This window comes from Saccostrea echinata, unplaced genomic scaffold (assembly GCF_033153115.1).
Source record: "Saccostrea echinata isolate AGI-Se365-2 ecotype Australia unplaced genomic scaffold, CSIRO_AGI_Sech_v1 ptg000014l, whole genome shotgun sequence".
NCBI classification, from domain to species: Eukaryota; Metazoa; Mollusca; class Bivalvia; order Ostreida; family Ostreidae; genus Saccostrea; species Saccostrea echinata.
The window spans coordinates 11225095-11251659 of record NW_026889763.1 but is presented as its reverse complement, the minus strand read 5'-3'; the positions used below and the strand labels follow the sequence as shown (position 1 = coordinate 11251659).

The window sequence follows — 26565 nt, the reverse complement described above, 5'->3', positions numbered from 1 at the left end:
TTCAGCTTTTCCACCATCAACTTTCCTTATTTGTGTGGAAAATTTCCGTTTTCCTCTGCATATGGTGTTTTTTTCTCCCATCTTATTCGATACTCAACAGCATGCCCTAAGTACGATCAATTTTTAAACCGAGGCAGGCTACTGATAGATAAGTTGATGTTCCAGGTATTTCAACAACCTCGTTTAAAGTCAGCATTTCGTAAATTCTATGGTCGTATTAATTACCTTGTTAGCAAATATAACGTATCATTTGGTCGTATTTCGGCTGACGTGTTTCATGCCAATTGTTATGCCTTTGTTTCTATATTAAATTTGACTACGGAATATTCTGCCTACCTAATCAATATATTCATAGGACTCAAGAAGGGTGTGACCGTCGACATGGATGCTTACTCCTCCTAGGCACCTGATCCCACCTCTGGTATTTCTGGGTGTCCTTGTTTTATGCCCTTTTCACAGATTTGTATTGTTTATAGGCTCTTTCAAATCAATAATTGTTCATTATCTTCATTTTTTTCATTTCTCATAAATTAATGTACTAGGGTTGACCCAAACGCAATGTCACAAATGCTATAAAATCTTAAATAATCGAAAGTTTTCTACTAAACTTTATATACTAATACCTCTATCTATTTTGACTCTCATTCAGATATAAGCAACACTTTATAAAATGTAAGAACAAACATAACGATTGGTCTCGTCTATAGCAGAACGGCAAGAATTAACCGACGTCGTTATGACGTTTCTTTTCGACACTCATTTTGAATCTGATCATACATAAGATCTACACAAAAGAAATGAATTTAAAAATATCATTTGGACAAAGTTCAGATAGTTTTAATACTACAACTCAAAACAACGCTTTTTTAAAGCAAATTGGTAGTAACGATTATTAAAAAGAAGCACGTGAGAGGTTAAAAAGATATGCAGATGAACTGAAAATGAGTGCCGAGAAGTAACGTCATAAAGACGTTGGTACATGTAACATTCTTACCGTGCGGCGAAAGACAAAAACTAACGTTGTGTTTATCTTGATATTTTACAAATTATTTAATATAACCGAAAAAATTTTAAGGCAAAAATCGAAATAGATAGGGGTATTAGTATGTCAAATTTTATTGATAACATTTGATTATTAAAGATTTTATAGCAGTTGTGACATTACTTTTCGATGAACCTTTGTAACTATTATCATAACTGTACAAACTTCTACAAACAATCATTGAAATTGAATGCATGAAAACTAACAATAGTTTTAAAACGTTTCATCTTTTTTCATAATTAAATTTATGATTGAAATGATCTAATATGACATTCGAATAAAATTTTTTTTTTAATTTATTTAAAATCAATACAGATTGCTAGCGGGTAATGAACGATTGAAATTAGCAGAAGGTAGCAAAGTTCTTGATGTGGACAATTTGATGCATTAGTTCACCTGTTACCTCTATTCATTATGTTATCAAACGCACAGATTTCAGATCAAATGGATGAGGCGTGGTTTATGTGCAAATATAAAGAGTTTACAAAAAATGGTTAAATGTTGATCTACGAAATAACACTAGTATATCTTTATATTTTAGTATCAGATTATCCACATTAGATTTAACGGTTTATATTAGAATTTAAGAACATGTGAAGTCTTTAACAGATACGTTTAATTCGAGATAACATCTGTTTTCATATAAAAGATGAAGTTATAGCTGATATGGTACCAGTTTTTTGGAAAATGAAGAAAAATATGGTGCTTTGTTTGAAAACGATAATACCTTATAGAGGAAAAAAAGAACTTTTCAATTAAATGCAATAAATTAAAGAAATTATTAAACGAAATTATAGAAAAAAGATTCAAAATACAAACAGCACAATATAAATGTTTATCATATACTTAGTAGTAAATACACCGATTCTGCACTGTGCGATACGGGTGACGTCACAATACCCCATATCAAGGACCGGTCCGAAAATCCATACCACGTATCGGACCGGCGGGCAAAAAATCCATATCAAACCGGAAGTAACGTTTGTTTAAAGTTTAAAAGTTAATTAACTTGATTTTATTTAATAATTCTTTACTAACATCTGTGGACTTAATTTGTTTTCAAAGACCTTAAATTTGCTTTATTAGATTTTAAAGAAAAAGGTCATAAACATGCACGAAACATTCTTTAATGATTTAATGTGAAGTCGCATATTAAGTATTTTAAATATATGATAAATAGAATACTACATACTGAAATCCATATCATATGTCATATCAGCCCTCGGGCTGATATGGGGCCACTCGGGCTGATATGACATATGATATGGATTTTAGTATGTAATATTCTCTATTTATTAGAACTGCTGGAAAATGTATGTTTACAAAACATACCAATACGCACACCTCTTACACAATGATAGTATCAGGATGTAATTTGGGCTTTATTGCATTGTCACTTGTATATATCTAACTGGTTCATTACTTTTTTAACGAAGAGGTTGGTTATGTCATAAATATAATCATTACATTATAGGAATTTATTGTTTTATAAGAGGTTGGTTTTGTCATAAGTATAATCATTACATTATGCGAATTTATTTGTTTTTTATAAAAGGTGCTTTCAAAACAGTCTACCCTTTTGTATTGTACGAGTCCTTAAACTAGACTATAAAACTTTTAAAATGTTAATCGGTCAATCTGATTTGAAAGACACCATATTTTCACGCAATAAATTTCCTAATTTATGTTTCAAGCGATGATTAGGAGCTTTTTTCCCGTGGCGGGATGACCTGAGGCCTGATGGATGAGCTAAACGCTTTTCAATATCAGATGGAGGAGAGGTAATCCATCAGAGGCAGACTTTGATCCAGAGAGACCGACCAACGCACAATGGCCGCGCGAGCAGGACGACTGGGCCCGTCTACCGTGGACCGGCAAAACTCACGGAGGTGCGGATGATGCATCGACGTGAACAAACATTCCTAATTATTGATCTAAGAACGGTTCACTTACCTACTTCCGAGATCCAATTTTGTTGTTTTCATTGTATGCATGTAAATGAGCACTTTCCTCAAATATTGTATTGGTATGTTTCTGAGTGACATACCGCCTATTTGAATGATCAAGTCATAATTTCAGCATACCTCATCACATACCGGTACACGAATGATTAAATGATAATTTCAGCATAGCTCATCAAATCATAATTTGTATAGTTTATCACTAAACTGTATTTGAATGATAAAATCACAATATCGGCGAGGTGCATCACATAACTACATGTACATATGAATGATAAAAATCATATTAGTATAACCCGTCATATACCGATTCATGAATGACAAAACCTTCATTTCAGTATAGATTATCACATACCTGTATATGAAGAAAAATCAAAATAATAATTTCAGCATAACCCATTACACAAAGGTTCATGAATTATAAAATCACAATTTCAGCATACGTCATCAAATACCTGTATATGAATGCTAGAATCATAATTTCAGAATAGCTCGTCAAATACCGGTATATACACTGTAAGTGATTCTGCATAGCCCATGTAGAAAAAATAATAATTTCAGCAAACCCCACCACATACAAGTTAATGAATGAAATAATCATAATTTCAAGAAACCTCATCACATACATCATATGATAGAAATATAATTTCAGAATACCCTCTACATACCAGTATATGAATGATTCAGCAAAGTCCATCACATAACGGTTCATGAATGATAGAATCCTTATTTCAGCATAGCTTATCACACACCTGTATATGAATGATAGAATCATTATCTCAGCATAGCCCGTCAGATATAACTGTATTATAAATTCATTACTTCAGCATAGTTCACCACATACGGGTAGAATATTATTGATAAAACACGCGGTTGCTCATCAATGAAATTCAGTTATAGTACTAATATTAAGATGTTTGTTTCCCACAGAAGCTTCAGCAATCCCAATTTCAATTTTACAAATAAAAAAAACATATACAGTGTTCCCAAAAATTATTGAGAATTTTTTTAAATACATTTATCTAAAATAATGAATAAATAACATATAATATAATTTAATGTTACCATTTTTATTTAATGACAATACCCCCTTCTTTCTTATGATACATGCAGTTTTCATGGATAACCTATTTATTTTATATACTTTCTATACATCCTGTTGTCTGCTGATGTTCAAAATTACTGCTTTTGAAAATAGAAACCTACTTAATTAATGTATAAACAAAGGATTGATAAATCTGGAGATATTTCTGAAACACTGAATATTTCACGGTCTGTTTTGTAAGTGATGATACAAAATATTAAAAAAGGAGAGGAATTCAGTTAAGGAAAAGAGTTAGTAAGCCTAGTACATTAAAAGATCAAAGAAGTGTTGAATATTTGCTCGGTTAAAGCAACACTTTCTGTAGAAAAATGGGGTTTCATTCCTAGTCCTACCAGCTCTTTCCCTCTGCCGAATTCCTTTCCATTTTTCAATATTTTGCCTCATGTGAATCAATACTAGACAGTGGAATACTCAGTGTTACAGTTTTATCACTAGGTTTGCAATTCTTTGATAATAAGCATCTAAAATAGGCTTTCTTTTTTTTCAAAAGCACTCAATTTGAACATAAGCAATCGACTGGAAGTATACAAAGATTTTCATGAGTTATTCATGAAAACTGCATATAAAATTGGAAAGTAGCAAATATTAACATATGATAAAAAGAACTGTTTACAAACTATAAATATTTTATTTTTAAAACATTTTGAAAAAAAAAATTTAACGAAAAAATTCTCAATAATTGCTGAGAACTCTATACATATACATTTATACAATATTTGTTTGACATGAAATAGATTTTTTTTTCTTATCTAATTCTAAATAATTTGAGGATTTAAATCTAAGTAACAGGGAAACAAATATTTCGATAAGCCAAATAAGTAAAAATAAGAAATGCCATAATCTGACTCTTGTTTAAAATCTTATAATAATTTGTTTGTTTATGGAACTGGACGAGTACAGTTTACACATCTTTTGATTTATGCTGAATGTTTTTGTTGTTTTTATAAGAACTTAAATACCATAGGATAAATGATCACATATTGATATCTATCTTTTATTTGATACGCTTCGTCACGGTAGACAACTCTGAAGGTGTTGATAGATGAATATTTCCATGGCAATGCGTGCAAAATTTCAGTTTGATAACCTAGGATCTCAGCTCTAGAGAATTTTTTTCAAATTCCACTAGTGACTATTTGAAATCAACTGCACTTTAGAATAACGTGCTGAGAAGTGCAAAAATTCAAACAATACTTGTATTTCATGACTCCCAGCATCTACCAGGTTGACCAAACTTTCATCTGTTAAAGGTTTTTTCTATATTTATTAATATTTTTAAACAAAACTGTTTTCGATGGCACAATTTTTTTTCAAGAGATGACATTTCCAATTGAAATAGTAATTCTGTAAATCAGTAGAAATATAATTATCCATTTATCTGGGTTTTTTTTTTTTAATTACGTGCAAGTATCACAGAAAAGAAATCCAGAAACTTGAACCGTGTTTTATATCACTTTTTGCATTTCTCAGCTTTTAGGGATTCATATTTAATTTATTTGGACAAAACATACATTTATTGCTGTTTTGAGGTCATTACGATGATTTAGCCACCTGAGGAGTATAATATTCATCAAGCATGAAGTACGAGGTAAATATTGTACTTCAAGGGTGGCTTAATCATCGTACTGACGAAAAAAGAGGAAAAAATTCTATATAATTCAATATTATTAAATAATACAAATTCGGTAAGCAAACCTTGTCATCTTTCTTCATTACACTGTTGTAGTTGAACGCAGTGAGAGAAGCAAGATAAAAGAAACTAACCAATGCTAATTTGGAATTCCTTCACCTTTTTTGTGATGTAGAAAAAAGTGAATGATATGTTCACCTGAAATTTGGGTGCAGATGAAATAATTTTTCACAATCAATTGCATCAATACGTTTTATTTCCATTAGTGAACTCTTCAGAATTAGAGGCGCGTTTGGTCGTCTGACTGGGACAGCATGGCGTTGCGGATAATACAAAACATGCCAATCTCAATCCAATTTTAAATGTTAAATGTATTTGTCATTCCAATTAAGAGTAGAAGAACTAAAAGACATATGTAAGAGAGCAAGAACCCTAAATTTATCATCCATTAATAAAAAGTACGACATTTCCGAGGCATATGTATTGTATTTAGATATACCATACGATAAATAGATACATACGATCAACAATAGATATAAATTGATATCGTTGTCATTCCTACTCTTGATGTATATAAAGTCCACAACAATAAAATATTTCATTTGCATTTTCTTAGGATTTGTTCATCGACATTCAACATATTGTTTACATGTTTATGTTATGTTTGTCCCAGTAATCCCGCGAGATTTGTACATTTTCCGACTTTTTCACAAAAGAGCGCACTAAGAAGTATAACTCTTCCATAGTGGAAAAACAACGTATTTAGAAGTTCTCTATCTGTTTTTTGTCAAATGTAGAAAAAAAAATATTATGCTCACCTGAAAGACCGGGTGCATGTAAAATAAATTCTCAAAACTTATTGTATCAATCTGAAAATTCTCAATTTATTTTTCTCCATTTGAGGAGAATCGGTCTATGAATCCTACATGTATGGAGTAAGACATCTTTATTCTGATACGTCTTTAGCCTTCACGGCGGCTTCATCCTTCAGTCTAAATGTAACTTTCTTTTCCCTTTTTATATTCTTTCTCCATGCATGTTTTCTTTTTTCTTTTTGGTTTCCTTCGTCAATCATGTCTTCATGTTAAACTTCTGGTATGGCTCTCTGCTCTCGTTTGCAGCACATGATCTACTGTAGATTCCTAAATACGCGAGGAATTAATTATCGCGTAATTACGCGAGAAGCACTACTCGCGAAATAAAATTACTCGCTTTTATTTTTATGGTGATTAAATCAATGTAAAATCTCTTCATCAAACGTCCACTCGCGAATTATTGTTCTCGCGATTTGACGTCAAAGAGTCATTTCGCGAATATAAGTACTCGCGAAAAATAAGGAATCTACAGTATTCATTGTTCCTCTTCCGGTAACTGTAATGTTACAGTAACTATTTTTTCAATGTTAGCTATTTCTCTGACTTTTATAAGTAATCTCAACTGGGCAAAATACTCTACTGAATTTCGTAAGTCATTTATGGAGAAGGTGTCGAGTGATATTTCATTTTCTTTGCTCATCTTTAATATTTCCGTGCTGAAAAGCAAAACATATTGCATCTTCAATTTGTTCTTGAAAGTTGGCTGCTTATTTGTAATTTGGAGAGTTTGGTATTGTAGTCTTGAGGAGCACATTCTTTACTAAGGATCTTCTTTATCTTTTTTATGTTGTTTGTGTGCCTGCTTTTGAATGTTCTGTCGCTTTAATATGAACTATAGCTAAGTGCCTTACTCTTCTTTTGGTTTCTAATGCCATTTCTAATTTCATCTCTAGCTGGTGTTTCTATGGCCAGGTTATTCTCGATTATTCTTAGTTGTTCTCGAATTGACTAACTGATTGATCTTGTACCGGTCTGTTGAGTACGTCGTTAAAATATTCCTTCAATCTCTCTCTTACTTCTGCTACTGGTCACGGTAGCCTAGTGGTAGGGCGTTCGCTTCGTGATCGGGAGACCCGGGTTCGATTCTCGTTCGCCGCACCGCGTCAAATCTAAGACGTAAACATAGGTAGTGACTGTTCCTTCGCCAAGCGCCCGGCATTAGAAGTGAAAGTCACGGGTCTTTCGGATATGACCTTAAAAACGTAGGTCCCGTGTCACGGTAGGCGTTGGCACGATAAAGAACCCTACTGCTCAATGGCCCTGAGTGCCGAGTATAGGTCTAAATTTGAAGCCCTTCACCGGCACACGGTGACTTCTCTATATGAGTGAAAAATTCTCGAATGGGACGTTAAACAACATACAATCAATCAATCAATCTTACTTCAGCTTCCTTTGAGGGTATCATACAATCTGTGTCCTTTTCGAGATTTCTCTGTTAACTTTACCAAAATTTTTGGTGACATCATCAAATTTTAAATTGCCAGTTTGTGTTGTGTCCAGAGTTAATAGTCAGAAAATACTAAATCCTGAGTAAAAGATTTTTCCTGCAGAAGTTTAGATATATGTACAATGTACTCAGTCTAGGTGTATTCATTTTCCCCATAGAGCCAGCAAATGGTCATAAAAGGAATCCATTTTATGACATTTCATAAACAACATTTTTATTATGTCACCCACAACGTATTAGGGGATACGTAATAATTTTGTTCCACCCAATTCAATTTCGTCCACATTAGTTCTTGCAGGTGGCTTTGACAAAGTTATCGAAACTTTTCATTGATAACAATCAGCAAGTGCAGTTCTACATGCAGCATCCAAATTTTCACTGCTTTTGCTATGGGTATTTATTGTATGAAGATCAGTTCGGGTAGACAAAAGCTAGGGCCCATAAGTTTTTGCTTGCAATAGCATTTCTAGAGTTAAATCTACTTTTGTTGGCATCCCTTGAGCCATAAAAGAGATTTAAAGAACAATTTGAGCATACACGGCAAAATGTGCCTCATATGTGATATACATGTATCAAAATTAATGTCACATTTGCCGTTACACAGAAAAATCTGACGATGAACCAACAGTAGTTGGTACTACTACTACAACTATTGTAGTCACTACAATAGTTGTAGTGACCTAATTGAAAAAACAAACCAAAAAAAAAAACACTGATACTCTGCAACAACAAGAGAATTTGTAATGTTATTCAGGGTTTTGAATAAAATTTATTCTGTGGGAACTTACATAAAGGTAAATCTGCAATATGCGTTCACCATATAAACAAGCAGCAATGTTTCTGAACAAAACATTTTTTTGTACATTGGTCTAAAAAAAGATCGAGAACTTTCATAATTAATTTTTAAACACTTCGTCCTATTGATTTCCTGACCTGCTAAATATTGCTTCTAGGGACTTACTTTGTTTTACGAAAAGGATTTGCTCTGTTCCTGATTTGTATGGTTTCAATGGACTTCTGAGCTTGATAACTGTTTGTTAACTCCATACTTCATGATAACGGTTTTTTCTGATTACCTAACCAAAATTTACCAAAACTCGCTTCGATGCGTGAGCTGTAATAAACGTTATATAGTTACTTTAAACAACTCATTTACCCATCGTAAAGTTGATTTTGTCCTTGTCGTAATTAGACACTGAAACTCTGCTTGGAGGTAAGGGAACAGTTTAATTCTAAAGCAAACATGCTACCTCATGTTGTTAAGCTTAAATTTACATCAAAAGAATAACATGGTCAATTATTCACACAGACCTAACTGAGATCATTTTCTTTAAAACTGGAGACATTATAGGAATATAGTATACACCAAATTAATTACATGTAATTCGGTGGTTAATATGCCTGATATCGTAGAGAGGTTATTAATAGTAACTGCTTCCCCAAAACGTTAATGTGGTCAAACTAAAAGTTGTTTGTCTTTTTTTTTTTTTTAAAAAAAAAAAAAGAAATATGAATGCCCAGAAAATAACTTTTTAAAAAAGTTACCAGACCTAACTGAATATCATTGACAATCATCTGTTATCATTACAAGGTACGTAAATAAATCGCTTTCTGTTGAGGTGAATTTTTTTTTTTACTTGTATCCAATCCTTATTTATATAAAATTCAATATTCTGCCACATACATTGTATATTGCCGAGATCAAAGAAATGGCGTGGACATCATTCTCAAATAAATCTCGAATGTCATCAAAAAAATATAAGATCAGAAACACAAATCAAACTTCCGCAGGTTTTGTTTGTTTATTTGTTTGTTGTTTAACGTCCTTCTCGAAATTTTTTTCACTCATATGAAGACGCCACCACTTGTTGGTGGAGAGCTGCAAATTTAGACCTATACTCGGTACTCAGGACCATTGAGCAGTGAGCGATCTTTTTCGTGTTAGCACCTACTGCGACATGGGACCTCGGTTAATACAGTCTCATCCGAAGGACCGGTCTCAACGTCCCGCAGTGGGATTCGAACCCGCGACGTAAGGATCAACTCCTTACACCGCGACTCTAGAGCAAACATTCTAACCACTACGCCACGCGGGAGACTACAGGTGAAATGAAAATACAACTCTAAAATGTAATACTTATTAAAACCATATCGATGTGTCGACTTCTGCAATCGAAACGTTGCGTATTGGAAACAGTTTTTGGAAACGTAGAACAGCTGACAAATGCCTATTTTATAGTTAAAGGGGGCTGTTCCACGGACCTCCCTACAACATTTACACTCGGTGATTTTACCGATAAAGAAATAAAATCAACTACTAATTTTGCTATTTAATAATCGTAAAAATCAATCAATATATGTTAGAAACAAATTTTTAAATTTATAAGGGATATTTTTAATCCAACGAAAGCTCAAATCCTCTGCATTCCATTGCAATCGATATACAAGTAAACAATCAAGTTTATCTTCTTGTGTTACATGTAAATGGAACAGCCTAATGGCGTCATGATGACATCATTCGTTTCTCTATAAAAGAAACGATCAGTCGTATTTTAGAGCTGTTATAATTGAATAGAAATAAAGTTCCTGTTATCCTGGATGATGCAGGATAACCTCAAATACTCGGCTAACACCTCGGCTTTTATCTTTCAAAACAACATTAATTTTCTTGACCTCGGAGGTTATCCTGTAACATCCGCGAAAACTCGAACTTTATTTCTAAACATATCTAGAGCAATGTGATTATTTTCGATATAAAATCTTTTCCCCAGATTTTCTAAATAAATTAAATAAATAATGCCAAATATGTATAAATAGGTCTTGTTTATAACAATTTTATTTTAAATAAAATAATTAAAATTTATGAAATTGCACATATATTAAATGTTTTCCTTTTTATTCGTTTTTTCGAAGAAATACAAATCCCATGGCATAGTCCATGTAAATATTCTCATGGCATTATTTCAGAGATCGTTGACCTTTTCTTCTGAACGGATGACCTTTTGGGCGAAGTTAATGTAAAAGTCAACACCACTATTTGCCCGCCAAAAACCGAGACATCACACAGGAATATTGCACCAAAGTCATTTTATTACTCGCTCGTCAACATAGAAAAACAAAAACTTATATAAATAGTCGTGTTTTCTTCATAAAATTCAATAAAAATATTTTCCTTGAGCGTCATTTTCACAAAAAGTTGACAATCTCCACACACTTAAAAATAGAAATAACAAGGAAAACATTCTTTGTAATATATTATAATTTTGGTGCACTCATAGCACGCTTACATTCATGGAATAACATTAATGTACTACTAGTATTTGAAATAAAATAAAAAGAATGTGTAAGTTTATATTATTGATACCATTGACTCTTTTTTTATCGTTTCATCTAGAACTACTTAGTATTTTAATCAAATATAAAGTTAGAAATATAGCTAAATATAACAAATTAAATAATAACACACTTTCCTTAATCAATTTATCTCATTTTAATCAAAATCATTCGATTGATTTAAATTTGAACGAAAAAAAATAGTTACAGAATAAAAAAAAAAAATAAATATCAATTTAATAAAATCGTCCATACTTTTTTTCTAATTTCATTTGTCTTCCATTAATTGCCTAATTATCTGCACTTAATTCATGTGCTTTATATTCTTTTCTTGACAAGGGACTTCAAAAAAATTTGTTTGAATTATTGTGATCTTGGAGAATATAAGGAAAATAATTGCTCAGAGACAACGATTCCGGAATGTTACCACACATTCACTGAACACATATGGATATAAAATAACTGAATGAAAGAGCATCACATGGAATTAGTATCGACTAACTGCTCTGTAAATAACATACATTACATTATGCTTTATTCGTGAGTAAACTAATTACCAGTCGGGATATCTAATACCCAGATAAATATATTTGTAGGAAACACAGTAAAAATGTCACAGTAGTTCCTCCTTTATAAACATGACTAGTACATTGTACAACTGAAAATGGAAATTATTACTGGACAACACAAGGAAATCAAATAAGGATATCTAAAATAGATACAAATAATAAAGTAATATAAAATCTATGGGTTAATTCACAGATACGTTTTATCTCTTAGACCTTAAACTGTCCAGCTTTCTATTCTGGATTGAATTTTCAATAAGCAAAAAAAAAGAAAGAAAGAAAGAAAAGAAAAAATAGCGAGGTACAAAAAATATCGCACGTTCATGAAGTGCATTGAAATGAAAACCCTGTAATTCTTTATATATGGTTTGAGCAATGGTGGACATTAATACAATGATTGCTTTCGACAAAGATATCTAAGAATAAAACAAGTATTTTTTCACATAAAGGGACCATATAAGGGACTCTAGTCTTATCAGTAACTCCCGAAACAGGAGCAAAGGTGTGAGACATTTTAGAAATATCATGGCATGCTCCACTTGTCATTTCGTACAACAGCAACGAACATCACGTACATATTGCACCAATGTTAAATATATAGCACTCATAAATCCATTCCATAGATTAAATGATACCAATTTGTAGGAGTTCTACGTATTTAAAATCGATTATCTCCCCTCTTGACATAGTGTCATAGCTGTCATTGTGAGTCCATCAAGTCCACTTAGTGAACAGTTATCGCCCCTGTTCTGATCAAATTGGGCTTCACGGAGGCGCTTTTTCTGCTTCATACGCCTATTTTGAAACCAGATTTTCACTTGAGTTTCGTTCAGTCCAAGCGCCGCAGCAATCTCGATTCGTCGTGCACGTGTCAGGTACTTATTAAAGTGGAACTCTTTTTCGAGTTCAGTCAGTTGTTTGTTGGTGAAGTTTGTCCGCCCCATGTTTGGTTGAGGGGTCCCTGGATTAGGAGGATAACCATAATCATTGGTTGGTTTTGCAACTAAAAAAAAAAGAAAGAAAAGTTTATGCATCAAATGCAAAAAGAAAATATTTATTCTAGTAAAGTGGAAAATATGAAGTATTATTGTCATATATCACAAAACATTTTGGTAAACCTTTCTATTATGTATAATATTCTAAGATAATTCCTTTTCTTGCTTGTGATATTATATATATTTATTTATATTGTGTTTTTTGGGTTTATTTTATTATCTTCCCAACTGAAAAGACGAGAGACTTTTGAAACATGGAGTAATCGGTCTTGGTGCTCCTAATTTGTAACGGGGGTCTGACGCCTTACTTTCAACCATAATCACCAACAACCGCTCACTACCGACTATAATCACCATCAACCGCAACGTACAGTTTTCTTGTCAGACAGAATGATTAATGAAAACAACAGAGACAGGAGGACGACTTCCACAGACGACCTTCAATACTTTGTACTGGACAGGAAGAGTGTCCGACCAAACGGCCATTACACTTCTACAACTCTAGCCTCTATCAATAAATTATTTGTTTACACAACAATATTGGAGAAAAACGGGGAATTTAAGAACGTTTAGGATATCCTTAATTTCCTACCAGTGAAATATACATAGATAGACGTTGTGTTAGTCATTTTTTCCCTAAAGATTAAGAGTTGTTATAAATGTTAATAAAAAAAACAAAACAAATATGAAAGAGGTTTAATTGTGAAAATGTAATTAAAAACACCCTTTGATTTCCTGGTTAGGAACAATCACAGGTTTATTAATGTATGCATAACTTTTGGAGTAAACTAACACCTATTCAATGTTTCGATTAAATCAATTTTCCCTCCACCCTTTTTTGTGTGTAAATTATTCAAATCAAGTCAAGTACAAAGACAAGCCTTTACACTATTATTTTAAGCATAATATATTCCATTTTTATTCGATCCAGCTTGATCTTTTTGATCTATATTTATAACAATCCTTAAATCTGTTCAGATAGTGAACATCTTTATATAAAACCCACACAGATCAATTGTGCATTGTGGATGTATTGAACTGAGATGATAAACAATTTGTACATGACTGTAACTACACTTTGCCCCTCGGCAGATAACGTTGTTATGCTTTGCTCCGTCAACACATCCGAGGGATATTATAAAATCAAATATAACCGCCATATTGTACCGAGCGACAACCATATATTACCCCCACAAAACTAAGCCCGAACACGGTGTTACAACAGAAATTCTCTAGTCGTAAGAAAACTAGGCTCATAAATAACCTACAAGAGTCCCTGAATTTTTGTCTCGTAATAATTGAATTATTATTCAGGTCGAGACATCGATGCACATCTACATATGCCAATGACAAGGAACCCAAGACTGTCAGCTATTATAATCCAACGTAATAAACAATTCCTGGATGCTTAAATATTTATATCGTATGCAGATTATCTCGCCCTTAAAGATATCAAAGGAATTTCGATGTCATAAAGAATATTTTATGACAAGACAGTGTCAAAATCGTCTTGTTAGCAATGAAAACCGAATCTTATGACTTGAGAGCAGAACTAATTAACTCCTACATGCATGAAAATATTCTCCAAAAATCTGCATAATCATGATTTTTGTTCTCTGGCAAAGAAACGAGTGTTTTGTCTACTTTTTTAAAATATTATTTTCTATGTTTGAGGACCTTTTTGTAAATAAAATAAACTCTTTGGACTTGGCATTTATCGAAAAGTCAGTATGTCGTTAAAAATATCTAAATTTTTTAAATCTTTATATTATTATATAAAATCGACGACAAAATTCAACAACGATTAATACAATACATATTCGAAAACTCTTTGAATTTTCACAAATGAGAAACATGTATATTTTTTAAAACTTAATTTCTTTTCATGAAATAATCAATGTCAATTGTGTGAAAAAAAAATTCTGAAATGATAATGATTTTTATTTTCTATTGTCACTTTTATTGTATAACATTCTGTTGAATGACATTTTTTAAAAGCCTTTATTCGCAAATTAAACTGATTCTTTTTCCTTCTTAAAATATGAAGTTGACCCCAGGCACGAGGACAGCCAGGGTGAGACGATGAATCAACCCCTATTTTGTTGAATCGGGGCAAAAAAAAAATGGTTCTTTCATTTATGAAAAAACAATCTTTGTGATCAAAATTATTTTTTAGAAAAAGAGTATCCTTCTCAGCTTGAGTGTATGAAATGGAGGATGGGTTAATTATGGCCTTGATGAGGCAGTGTGTGTAGAATTATCGTCAGATTATTAGAATGTGTCACCGAGTGATTAACGAGCCAGGGCCATTATGGTCCTGAGGAGACAGGCAACAAAAAAAAGCTAAAGAAGAAACTAAAAAATGTTAAAAACCCACTGGAAAAAAATGGATAATGAAGAACGGGTATAAGTTACAAAACGGGTTGTAAAACTGTGATTTATGTCTTGTTACTATATACCTGTAATATGTACATGCATATTCTATATAAAGAATATGTCAAGAGATGTATATGTGTTCGATTCCGGGTAATGCTAATGATTTTACAAAGTGTTGATGGACAACTGAATAAAACAGAGAGGAAATTTTTCTCTTGTATTATCAGTTTTTCTATAATCATCATAACGTAAAGAAAATTTTAAAAAAAAACTGTCATTGATATTGACCATGGATTTGCTGTCTACCTTACTGAGGTTGATATCTTGGTTCACTATTATAATTTTATATTATTTTTCAGATGTGCATTGGTTTATTCCTTCTTTTGTTTTGCACAAGGAAGAGAAAGGGAAAATGGAAAATAATTTGCATTGAAAGAAAAATTATATGCATCGAAGCTGAAAGTGTTATTTTCTTTTGATAGTTCGTGAAATGTCCTCTTCGGTTCATTGTCTGGTCCCTTGATTAAAGCTTTTGCCGGGAGAACAGGGCGCATGTTTTCACGATCAACCTTTGTAGAGTCCATTCATCATCATCTGACAGTGAAATAATCACATTAAGTTTAATTTCGGTGTGAAAATTAACTCGAACCCAACCGCCTTACGTGCTAGATACTGAATCACGATTCCGAACCTAAAAAAAATCTATACCTTCGCTGAAAGCTGGTTAGCTTTTTTATACAAACGGAAAGAAAATATATCTGGCTTCAATATTTTGTGTAATTTTGGTTAAAATTAGACTTTCTTCATTGATATAAAACCATTCTGGGATTTCAAACTACAAAATCAAAATGATACAAAATAAAAGTTTGCTCAGATCATATATTTTAACCAATTTGATGAAAAGTTTGCAGAAACCTGAATGTATGAGTATGCTAAGCAGCTTTGACAGAACATGCCTGAAATTCTGTTTCTCTGTACGAGGTTGTCTCCCTTGTGGGCTGAAAATTCTGACGTGTTAAATAGCAGTTGAACGAAAAGTGTGACCAAAACGTTTAAGATCGGAGATAATTCAATTCTGAAAAGCTCTCGAGACATAAAAAAGATTTTTTACTTGTCTTTTTAGATATTTTGATCCATAACAGAAGGTGTTGTTCAGAACTTTGATGATTATTGAATTAACAAAGAAACGAAATGTATAATTTGTTTCATAGTGCAATGCAATAATCACCTTGAAATTCAAGGAGTTTAAAATTTCTGGAATGATTTCTTTTTTCAATAGTTTGAAATAATATACACTCAACAATTATATTCTTCACAAGCAATTTGTTTCTCCTCTCTAGAGGGAGTAAATTTAAGGTAGGAAACACAAAGGGACAAAAAATACATTGTACATGCAGGTTTAAAACCATTGTAAAATTAATACGCGCTGTTTGGAGCAAATGTTTAGTTTAAAGCATATTTTATTGAAAATTAATAGCACCCAGTTTAAGAAAAATCAAAGAACATTCGGAAACAAGTTTATAAACTTATATATTAATCCGTGTCCTGAACATTTGTTAATGATTAGGTAGTACAAAATACATATAGGCAGTCTATAATATTACAGGAGAGTAGAGTACATATACTAACTGAATTTAGAAAACGACATGTCAATTGACAGAAATCTAACGTTTCAAATTCATAAATGAAAAAAAATGAAAAATGATACTGTGATAATTGAATGTCAATAGAAGAAAAAAAACACAGAATATGGTTGAATTAAGAGATAATATATAAAAATACAAAAAGTTACAATAAGTTACCTTATGCTCAATATTCAACAACTGCGAAAAAATGTCAAAGTCTCTTTCACTTAATTCTATTTTCATGTTCAAACAAATTAAACTTAAAATGTCAACCAAATTTGAAGAGATTTATTTTAAAAAAAACGCAAACATTTTACATTATGGTTCGTATATTGGAGTGAAAAATAAATGTATAATGTTCATGAAACCAACTCTAGAATAAATGTCTAATATGATCATATCTTTTCTTGTTTTTATCAAAATATTCGGCGTTTGCGACTAGCTTCTGGGTACTTACATTGTAAGTCTAGGTAAATAAGTTTAGCAAAAGTACTTATTCTTTAATGTTTACACGTATATTCATATAACTGTGTATTTCATTAACAAAACGTACAGAAGACCGAGATTTTTTTTTAATTCGCTCATCCACATGTATCTGTTTTATACTAGGATTACTTCATAGCATTTCAGAACATGCAAACAGTCGCTGCGTCATGTTAGTTTGGGAATCTGACAAAAGCATCGGTAGTCAGGGGTAACCCCATGGAATTACTGTTTTTAAATTGACAGCCTCGATTCTACACAGATACCCTATCCATCAAAACTGAAGGATAGACTTATTCCCGTAAAACGCAGGGATGACTTGGAAAATGAATATCCTCATCCCTGTTCAAACAATTTATTCTTTATTTTGTATAAAAGTTTTACATGTTTAACATTAATTAGTAGGTTATTTAAATGCCAAATTAAAGGTCCGACGTTAAAAAAATAGAATACTATTAATCGAATAATATCTTAGTGTATGTAGTGAAATTAGCACCATTTTTAACCGTATTACTGGATAATTGGTTGTTTAAAAACAACGATACGTCAATATTTTTTTAAGCTGGGAGCACAAATTGCCTGCTGTATTTTATGACTTCGACACATGCGAGGAAAGTCTGCGCACTCTGCGCTTGTGTGATTCTTTTTGACGTTATACGACATTGTTCTCATATTCTAAATAATCTCTAGATTTTTTGCCAGAGGTTATAATCCCATGTTGTAACTTAATCATAAAAAGTAATGGAGAGTTAATCAAATCATCAATACAAATATCTATAGGGATAAATATCTGCATTACTCAATAATTACTTTATATTATCTCATAAACTAGCTATGATTATAATTAGGTATTAATATTTTTATTATTTAGTCATCTATTTTTAGTCATCATTCATCACAGAAAAATAAAACAAAATTTATCAAAATTAAAGAAATTCCATAAAACTGTCCTTAAAAATAAAAGATACTCATTTGCTCAAAGAGAAGAGGGGTCTTAGTTATCAATTACAACCTGAAAGTCAAATACAGAAAACAAACAGATACTGTACATACGAAATAGATGCATCACCAATGGTCAGGACGAGTAAAATAGTCCGTACAATATTTATTGAGCTTTATTACCATTATAGCATTAAAAAAAAACCCAGATATATCAGATATTTCACACTTACTTTTTTTAATTTATACACATATTTTTTTCAAATACTTTGAATATTCTTTCTTTAAATAAGCGTAAGGAAAATTATTAAGATTTGGTCCTTGTGTCCATACATGTAGGTGCAAAGAACGAACTCAACTTTAACACTCTAATCTTAGGACATATTTTTCAACAAACCACGTTCCGATTTTTTGAACATGACTATTGGGTGAAGTGCAAAACTTGTTGACCAAACAGAGGTATTTTGTCTGGCTGATATAGCTTTCAGTTAACAGTTACATGGGGACTGAACATCCTCCGTTTCATTTTTATCAAATGTTTCAATTCATACGCGTATACGTACCTTATATGTGAAATTTATTGGAAAAAATTCATAATAAAGATCATAACTATAAAAGATTTCAAAAGCATATATTACTATTTTCCAAAAATATGCTTTAAAAAACATATATATTAACTTCATTATATGAAAAAAATGCTAATAGTCGTAGATTAGTTTAAATTGCACTTTCACATTATGTCAATAAAACAAAAACAAAGGGTTCGACATTAGATGACAAGCGAACATCACAGGTCTAATTCTGCTGTAAACTACCGCGACATACCAGGGCTGTGGTAAACCTGTTGATGAAAATGTCAAATTCTAATAACTGAGGTAAAACAGTCAATTTTGCATGTCACCTCTTCCGGGGGCGTGGTAAGAATTTTCAGGACCTCGATCTCGCCGTGGGATGGTGAAGCGACAGACAGTTCGGCAGACACCCTGTCATCCTAATGCTTGTTTACAAGTCACATAAAAATCATACAAATTGATTCATATTAACAATCACCGATTAAAATCAAACAATCTGAAACAGCTCTCCATTCATATCTTAACGCAATAAAATTCAACCTCCTCTTTTTTTTCAATTCCTGAACATATGTACCTTCATAACAAGAAAAAGCGCAGTTATTTCTTGAAAATCAAACACTTAAAAACTCCTGTAATTAAGTTTGACACTAAATCATTTTCTTTTTGTCTCTTGCGTAAGAATGTTCATGTTTTTTTTTCTTTTTTTTTTTTTTGCGATCGGAAACATGAAACAATGCCATTTATTTTGTGGTTTCCCAATTCGAGTTTATTTCTTTGTTTATTTTGAGTTGAATTACTGCAAAGCGGAAACAGAGTTACTTTTGTCAAAATCTTTTGATACTACAACTATGAATACCCTATACCTAATGCAACAATATATGTTACAGAGAAGCTACAAATAATGCTATCGTTAATAAGGAACAGTCTGTTTGTATTCTTTAACAGGATGTGTCACTTCTGGTCGTAAAACACTTCCAGAGAGCATTACAAGGTAACCCAGGAGCCACCCTGCGGTCTGCCAGACCAAACTCTAAAAAGAATCTAATTACATTGTAATCTGCACTTTTCTTGTCTAATACTTTTTTCTCTCCTTCTTTCTGTACTGCAATGGTAGCGAAGTGGTTGATTGAGGTACACTCGTCTTGGGTTCCTGATCGAATACTCTTTGTAAGCCTTCCTAGTATGTAGTTAATATTTAGGTAATAAAGTGTATAAAGTGAACATTTATTTCTTTTGATCTTTTGTGAACGCCCTGGCACAAGGTTTCGTATTACTGTTTTGAACAAGTGACAAATCTCGGTTGATTTCAACCATCAAAAGAATCTACGGACTATTTTCAAAGGATAATATTCTAATAAAAATGCAAAAAAGAAGCAGACGAGCCCTAAATACTGTCGATTTCTGACGCACTCAATGTCTGTCGCCCTATAGATCTAGCAGAATATGACAAGCAAAAATTTTGCTGAGGACTATAAATTGTACATTTTAATATATCCACAACCGAACCCATCACAAATCGGAGAGCAGTCCAAAACACGGAAACTTGTGTGAAATACCTGAGTCATGGTTCCGATAATTTAAAAGGGGACAATGACAGTCTAACTAAACTGAAGGGGGTTCGAATGAGAAACGGTGGGTGGTATGAAGTTGTTGGAATAATGTCTTGTAAATATATAATGTCACAGCTTTTAATAGGCCAATCGTACAAGATAAAAACAACAATCCCGGCTCATCAATGTCCTCTGGAGACGATCACATGGCCATTAGTCTCTGTTTTTGCTTGATTACACAGTAAAGATTTTGTTGTGTCTTTTTATCGAAATTATTTCCTATTTCCTTAATATCTATGTACGATTGTGCATGATAATACATAAGAACCCTTTTCACAGTTTATCTCAATTTTTTACGACTTTCTTTCCAACATTGTGAAAAACGTCATTTTTAACGGTTTAAAAAAAAAATTCTTCTTGAAAAGTAATTTACAAAATAAACAGTTATTGAAACTGATAAAAGGTTTTTCTTTTGAAAATCGATCATTACACAAAATAAACAGTGAATTATTTCATAATATTTTATGCTTTTTAATCCAAAAACTTTCATTCGCATCAATTTATTTCAAAGTACTTTTCTTGATTATCCATAACTTTCCTTTTCTCCTCAATTTCGCTCATTCATAATTTTTGTAACAACACAAGTTCATTGTATGTTCATTCAGAAAAAAAAAATTGGAATTACACAATAACTGAATACAAGTAAAATCGTAAAACAAGATATGAAAATGAGGTCTGATTTTTCATAAGTACACGGAAACGAAGAAGAAACTGTAACTGAACTTAGAATTTTGTCTCCATTAGATGTTCTCGGACTTGTACCGCTTGACGTGCAGATCACCTAACAGGGGAAATAACTACGTAACCCACTTTCACTTTTAGCCAATATCAAATTGGTATATAAAATAAAATGTTTGATAATAAAATCAAATAGTATCAATAATCACAGCCCAACTGAATGATAAATAGCGAATTGAGAAAAGTACCATGGAAATAATCTAATATAAAATATTACCCACTTCCAACAATAAAATCTAAGCGGAGTCGGAGACATCTTCCGGGTTTTCAGCTACATGGGTTCTGACAACTTATATATCAGGAATGTAAAAATCTCACGTCAAAGATATGTAAAATATTGAGAAAACTTGATGTGTTCATCAGTAGCGACTGACATATTTTCTGTTTACAAACTGACACCAGAGGCAGACCATTTGTCATCCAAACACTTGCCCGATAAACAGTGTATTACATATTTAATGCTGACCAATAAAGCTTATTTCAAGATACTTGATATCTCAATAATTTTAACTGAGTACTATTATAATAATAAAAATATAAAGTATTGAAAATTAAATAATTAAAAAGGTAATGATAATTAATAGTGTTAGATTTCAACTGCAAGCATAATCTTTCATGCAAATTTCTTATTATTACTTATTTTAAATTTCTTAAATTTCCTATTTTAATTACAGTTCTACATAAATATAACATCTTTTTAATACATGAAAATATTTTACTAATTTTACTTGCATGTATGAAATGAAACTGCTTCAATTTTTAGTTTTTATTTGATAATTCATTGAAACGAAGCTTTTGAAAATTCCCTGAAAAATATATATTTTTTCCAATCTAAAAGTTAAATCCAAAATATACTATTGTTGTTCAGCTAGTCCAACGCATTAATACCATATCATAAATCAACAACACCTTTGTGACATATTTATGTTTCTGTATTCAGTGATGATTTTATTTTAACAAAGTGATCCTATTATCATTGAATCATTGAGATTACCAGTATTGAGCAGAGCTGCAGGTCAATTATGGCTGATGACAGCTCTGATTAAGACGAAGATCTGTTAAGAACACTGCAGGCAAAAGGATGTTGATTTACACATCTTTATCAGATTCAACTTATTGTTAGGAAATATTAGAATTAATCACACATTCATACCTATTTGTTGTTATTATTCAATTTCCTGATTATATTAAGGTATTATTATTTTGATTTAATTTGTTATTAATGCTCAAAACTCTGTATTCTCAATATACAAGACATCGGTTTACTTTACTTTCAAATTTTCAATCAAATATTTCGGATAAATTCATATTGTCTTCGTGAGTACATCGAACATATTAATCGGCGTTTTCTTCTGCGAAACTGACTAACTAAATGAAATATGATTGAGGAGAAATTGAAATACGATAGGCAAAGATTTAAACGTGTAGCGTGTCCCCCCATTAGCGCGGCAAAAAATTGACAAGCCGTCAAGCAAGGAGACGCAATCAAAACACAAATGCATCCGAAAGCCAGAAACTCAAACTGCTTAACATCCGGACTTTTACATCCTGTGCAGTGACGTGCGCACCCGACGTGTGGATGCTGCTCACTTCCTGTCAAGTCACTAATTAATGGAGAGTTTACTGAATGAGAGCACTTATGTGAAATGCATAAAAGTCGGTTTAAGTATACATGTGCATTTTTTTTTATTTACACAGGTTACTAAAACTTGATAAAATTATTGAGTCATTTTGCACTGTGCAAAATAGATTATTTAATGAAAATAAATAAATAAAACAAACAAATCACACAAACATAGTTAAAAAAAAAAATAAAGGAACCAAAATTAATAACTCACATAACAGGTTTCATGTCTAAATATTTATCTAGCTTGTTCCATTTTTAAACTTAATTTCCATTTCGGATAGTTATTACCTATCAATTTGTAAATTATCATTTAAGAAGAGTTATTTCTTGCCAGATAACCTTCAAAACCCCTTAGGTGTGATCGGACACTTCAGATAATCAGAGAGATCCGATTACCCGTGTAATAGCAACCATCAGCTATTGATACCCTGTCATTCAAAATTCCGGATTATAGGTCTGTCTTTTCGGTATCGATTCCGGCAATTAGTTCTATGCGGATCATTTTAGGACAGGCAGTTATTTAGCCATTTGGACATGAAGCATTTTTATCAATTTAGAATTGTAAATCTTCTGGACCAATGACAAATACTAAATGTTTTCCCCAAAATCTTTTAACCCTTACTCCATATATCTAAAATAATTATATTTTACGGTCGATGAAAAATTTATGTATAAGGGGTGGAAAAATGAAAATCCCGTGTTCTCTCATCTATAATGTAGTATTTTATAATTTATTATGAATATTTTTTTTTTTTTTGGGGGGGGGGGGGTCGATAAATGACCAAAGTGACTGATTTCATTATATAAAATGACTTAAGAAATATATGTGCTTTATTTTTATTTTTATTTTTTTAATTTCACATATTGTAAAATTTCAATATGTTTGTTAGCTTTATAAAACATTCTTTCTTTTTTTAAATTGAGAAATAATATCATCAAAGACTATTGTAGTTCAAGATACCTGATCACCTTGTATGCTACGTAAACTGCCAAACCGAATTATTGAGAATTTTTGTAGGGAGCTTTATTTTTTTTTAAATATGAATTCGATCAGTGTTTCCCGTGAGACTTAAAGAATATAAAATATCCCTCCACAAGGACAGGAGTACAGCATCGCCAACTGATTAGAATAATTCATTCTGTTTTATTTGTAATTACAAGGACTTTTCGTAAACTAGATAATCCAATTACAAGTGTCATATTTACCCAACAAATTACATAACACTATCGCCTGGATCGGGGATGTAATGATTAATTAAGAGAGCGACGGAATCGGATAGCAGTGAAACACAGGACCCGGGTATTGGAAACATGCCGGTGTAACTGTGTACTCTACCGATTAACAAGGTTCTTAACAACTAAAACATAATGGAAAAGCAAATTTTAAAACAAATGATTCTTGTAAATTGACAATCCAAAGAGATAGCAATATACGGGTACATAATTAGCCAGGACGTTTACAAAACGAACGCATAAAAACTAAGTAAATATCTGTCTGTGCAGAAATAGACATTGACGGGGGACGAATGGTCGTGCGTGCACGTCTGCCAAAGCTTGGAGACCAGTACCCTGTCCCTACCAGGTTTGCACAACTGCTCTCGTACCGTATTAACGTCTAGATTCTGAAGAGGACAAACACTCGGAATAGTCTGCGTCAAGTTAAAACAACGGTCAGATTTCACCAGGTATTAAATCTATAAGCTTCCAGCCCTTAATTCTGTGTTTGAATTTGAATATAATTCCTAAAAAGTAAATATATCACAACCAAGAGCTGTTTGATTTGGATATTATGGGGAATTCTTAGACTTGACTTAACATAGGATTTCCGTGTTTATTTTCCAATTTTTTTTTTCTGTAACAATAATCATTAGTGTTAAACGATTGTTTTGTTTTTTATCTTATAAAAACTCATCATATTTTGTGAATGCTAATACTTTGTCGACAATATTACTAGTATGATTCACAGGCGTTGAGTTAAAACATCGCCCAGGGGGTCACTATAGAGCTGGTGTCCTGGGGTCAAAAACTCTGTCTGTATTCTCGTTTTAGTCATTATCCTACCGAATTTTTCTCCTCATAATCACTAATCTATCCAAAGAATTTCAAATTAGTTGAAATAAAATTACTCTTGGTTATAAAAAAAAATATTTAAACACGGTAGGGAAATTATACCAAAACATCTATTTAAGATTAGAGAGATTTCAGAAAATGATTATTTTATTAAATTTACTGGTTTCATTCCACTTTTCCACATGAAAAAGGACATGAAACTTTCCTCAAGAAACACCCGATCGAACTATATCCTTCATAAATTCATATAGAAATTAAATAATAGCCAGTTAGCTGCTGAGAGACTTGAACCTACCTGGTTTAGGCGCATTTCTCTTGATCTGCATCCATCGGAATGGTTTACTTTGTAAACTTTGGCCAGTGTTGGGCTCTGACTTAACTGGGGAGGGCACCTGCTGATTTATAGTCGCCCCATACACATTAGATAGGGAACATGAAGTCAAATTATCAATACACGTTGTCCCAAAATTTGAGCGACCAGTATTTATATTTTGTCCGGGTCCTAGATCTCCGGCTAATGCCGCGTGGGGAGGAATATAGTGGTCCACTACATGGGCCTGTGTGTCCCCTAGCTCGTACCCCTGGTGTCTTGTGGTCCGCGGTACGACTGGGGTGTTCACTGGGTATGTTAATCCCTGGTTTCCGAGAGAGAGGTCGACCCCGGACAATCCAGGGGGAAGCATATTCTCTGACCCGTAATAATTCTGTTGTCCAGTGTCAATCGCACGTGAGTTGATATTGTTGTTATATCCGTAAATTGTGTTAGGGATATCTGAGGTGGTGTACCCATTTACATAGGGATGTGCATCCAAGTTACAGATCGTGTAGTCGGCGTCTGTATTCATTATTTCTCTATAGTCTTGTCAATGAAACACTTAAATCAGCTGTCGATAGCGAGATAAATCTAAAATAAATGGAGCTAAATTACGACTTGAATATGACAGGATTAGAAAGACAGTGGCACCCACGTGACAATTTCCATCCAATCAAAATCAAATCATCTCTCGCAAAGAAAAAAAAGGTCCTTTGATAGATGGCCCGTGGATAAAACGGAGTTACTGATGCGTGGATCGAACCAACATACATTATAGAGACATGATCGGTGTAAACATATAGTGTGAGGAAATCCAAGTGTTGCGTCACATGCAAATTAGAACAAAGCCTCTTCCAATCGTTCAAAGTATACGTTCTATCACGTTTCCATAGCAATTTGTCTTTAAAGCTGTCAAAAAACGATCAAAAGTTTAAAGGAATCAAAGGTATTCAGAAGATCACTGATGTATTCCACCTCCATTCATGCATGATCGAATACACAATGTTTACCTTAGCAGAAACGGAAAAAATACATGCGCACATTCATTGCAGTAAACGAAGAAATAACAAAACAGAAAACATTCGAGATATATATATATATATATATATATATATATATATATATATATATATATATATATATATATATATATATATATATATATATATATATATATATTTTACTTTTTAAACGTTGCTATAATGTGTGAATTACTATAATAATGACAGTTGCAACTGGCATTATTCTCTTCCTGGAC

General features: G+C 32.3%; 1 protein-coding gene across 1 annotated transcript; it reads right to left on the bottom strand.

Moving 5' to 3' along the window:
- Nucleotides 1-10935: 10935 nt before the first annotated feature.
- On the bottom strand, nt 10936-26026 carry LOC133186735 (homeobox protein Hox-A1-like). The gene is made up of 2 exons (XM_061322019.1): nt 25290-26026; nt 10936-12962 (listed from the first exon to the last, which is right to left on the bottom strand). The coding sequence occupies exons 1-2, from the start codon at nt 25837-25839 to the stop codon at nt 12628-12630; spliced, it is 885 nt and encodes a 294-aa protein (XP_061178003.1). The 5' UTR covers nt 25840-26026; the 3' UTR covers nt 10936-12627.
- Nucleotides 26027-26565: the final 539 nt, after the last annotated feature.

What these genes read in the sequence shown, in the direction of transcription:
- LOC133186735 (XM_061322019.1), bottom strand. Translation starts at nt 25,839, where the DNA reads ATGAATACAGACGCCGACTACACGATCTGTAACTTGGATGCACATCCC. An exon ending in GAGAAATGCGCCTAAACCAG is followed by an intron (nt 12,963 to 25,289) that starts GTAGGTTCAAGT and finishes TTTTTTTTTTAG; the next exon opens with TTGCAAAACCAACCAATGAT.